The sequence below is a fragment of the Eimeria mitis genome, genomic scaffold (assembly GCF_000499745.2).
Source record: "Eimeria mitis Houghton genomic scaffold, Emh_scaff1261, whole genome shotgun sequence".
Classification (NCBI taxonomy): Eukaryota; Apicomplexa; class Conoidasida; order Eucoccidiorida; family Eimeriidae; genus Eimeria; species Eimeria mitis.
Window position 1 is genome coordinate 9,908 of NW_013568483.1, and position 1,087 is coordinate 10,994.

At 58.6% G+C, this 1,087-nt stretch overlaps 1 protein-coding gene across 1 annotated transcript in view; it reads left to right on the plus strand.

Annotated features, from left to right (window-relative positions):
• EMH_0033200 (uncharacterized protein) overlaps positions 1 to 1,087 on the plus strand; it is a gene marked incomplete at both ends in the record, with an annotated part of 5,532 nt that overhangs the window by 3,540 nt on the left and 905 nt on the right. Inside the window, one exon of the mRNA XM_013494722.1 lies at positions 1 to 1,061. Coding sequence (XP_013350176.1) covers positions 1 to 1,061 — 1,061 coding nt within the window. The remainder of the gene's footprint in view (positions 1,062 to 1,087) is intronic.

Genomic DNA, 1,087 nt, shown 5'->3' on the forward strand with positions numbered 1-1,087 from the left:
CAACTCAAAGCGCGCCAGTTCAGAATCTCCGCAAGCTGAACAAGGAGAAACAGATGCGGCTTCCCAGCAGCAGCAGCAACAGCAGCAGCAGCAGCATGCGACGACACATGCAGCAGCAGCAGCAGCAGCAGCAGCAGCAGCAACTGCTGCGGGGGATGAGCAGCAAAAGGAAGCTGCTGCAGTCTCTCCCGGCGCCAACTCCCCCCCTAGCAAACTGATAGAAACAAAAGCAAAGACAAACTGCAGCAGCAGCAGCAGCAGCAGCAGCAGCAGCAGCCCCAGCAGCAGCAGCAGCAGCCCTGCAAAGGAGTCAAAGGAAGAACCTGATAGCCGACAAACTGCAGCAGCAGCAACAGCAGCAACAGCAGCAGCAGCAGCAGCAGCAGCAGATGCAGCACAGGAGGAGACGAAGTCATACATCCATCTCACGGTCTCTGCCAACGACGAAGCAGCAGCAGCAACAGCAGCAACAGCAGCAGCAGCAGCAGCAGCAGCAGCAGCAACAGCAACAGAAGTTGAGCATTCGATATCTGATAGAGACACCGTAGATCTCTCCCCCGCTGCAGCTGCTGCTGCAGCAGCTGCTGCAGCTGCTGCAGCATCCCAAGGAGACAGTTGTGCTGCTGAGTTGGAGGAAGAGAAGCGCGCTGCTGCTGCTGCTGCTGCTCCTGCTGCTGCTGCAGAAGCAACTGCAGCAGCAGAAGCAGCAGGTGCCTCAGCTGCAGCAGTAGAAAAGGCTGCAGCAGCAGCAGAAACAGCTGCTGCAGCAGAGGCAACTGCAGCAGCAAAAGCTGCAGCAGCAGCAGCTACCACAGCTGAGGCAGCTGCTCTGGAGGCAGCGCGAGCAGCAGCAGCAGCAACAGCAGCGCTTGCAGCTCATACAGCAGCAGCAGCAGCAGCAACGGCAGAAACAGCAGCAACAGAAGCAGCAGATGAAAAGCAAACTGCTGCTGCTGCTGCTGCTGCTGCTGAGTTCATCGATGTCGGGCTGCTGCTAACTCCGAGAGAGGTGGAGACGCAGCAGCAGCAGGGCGAACTGCAGCAGCAGCAGCTGCAGCAGAGTACCTGGAGACAGACACACCGCTGC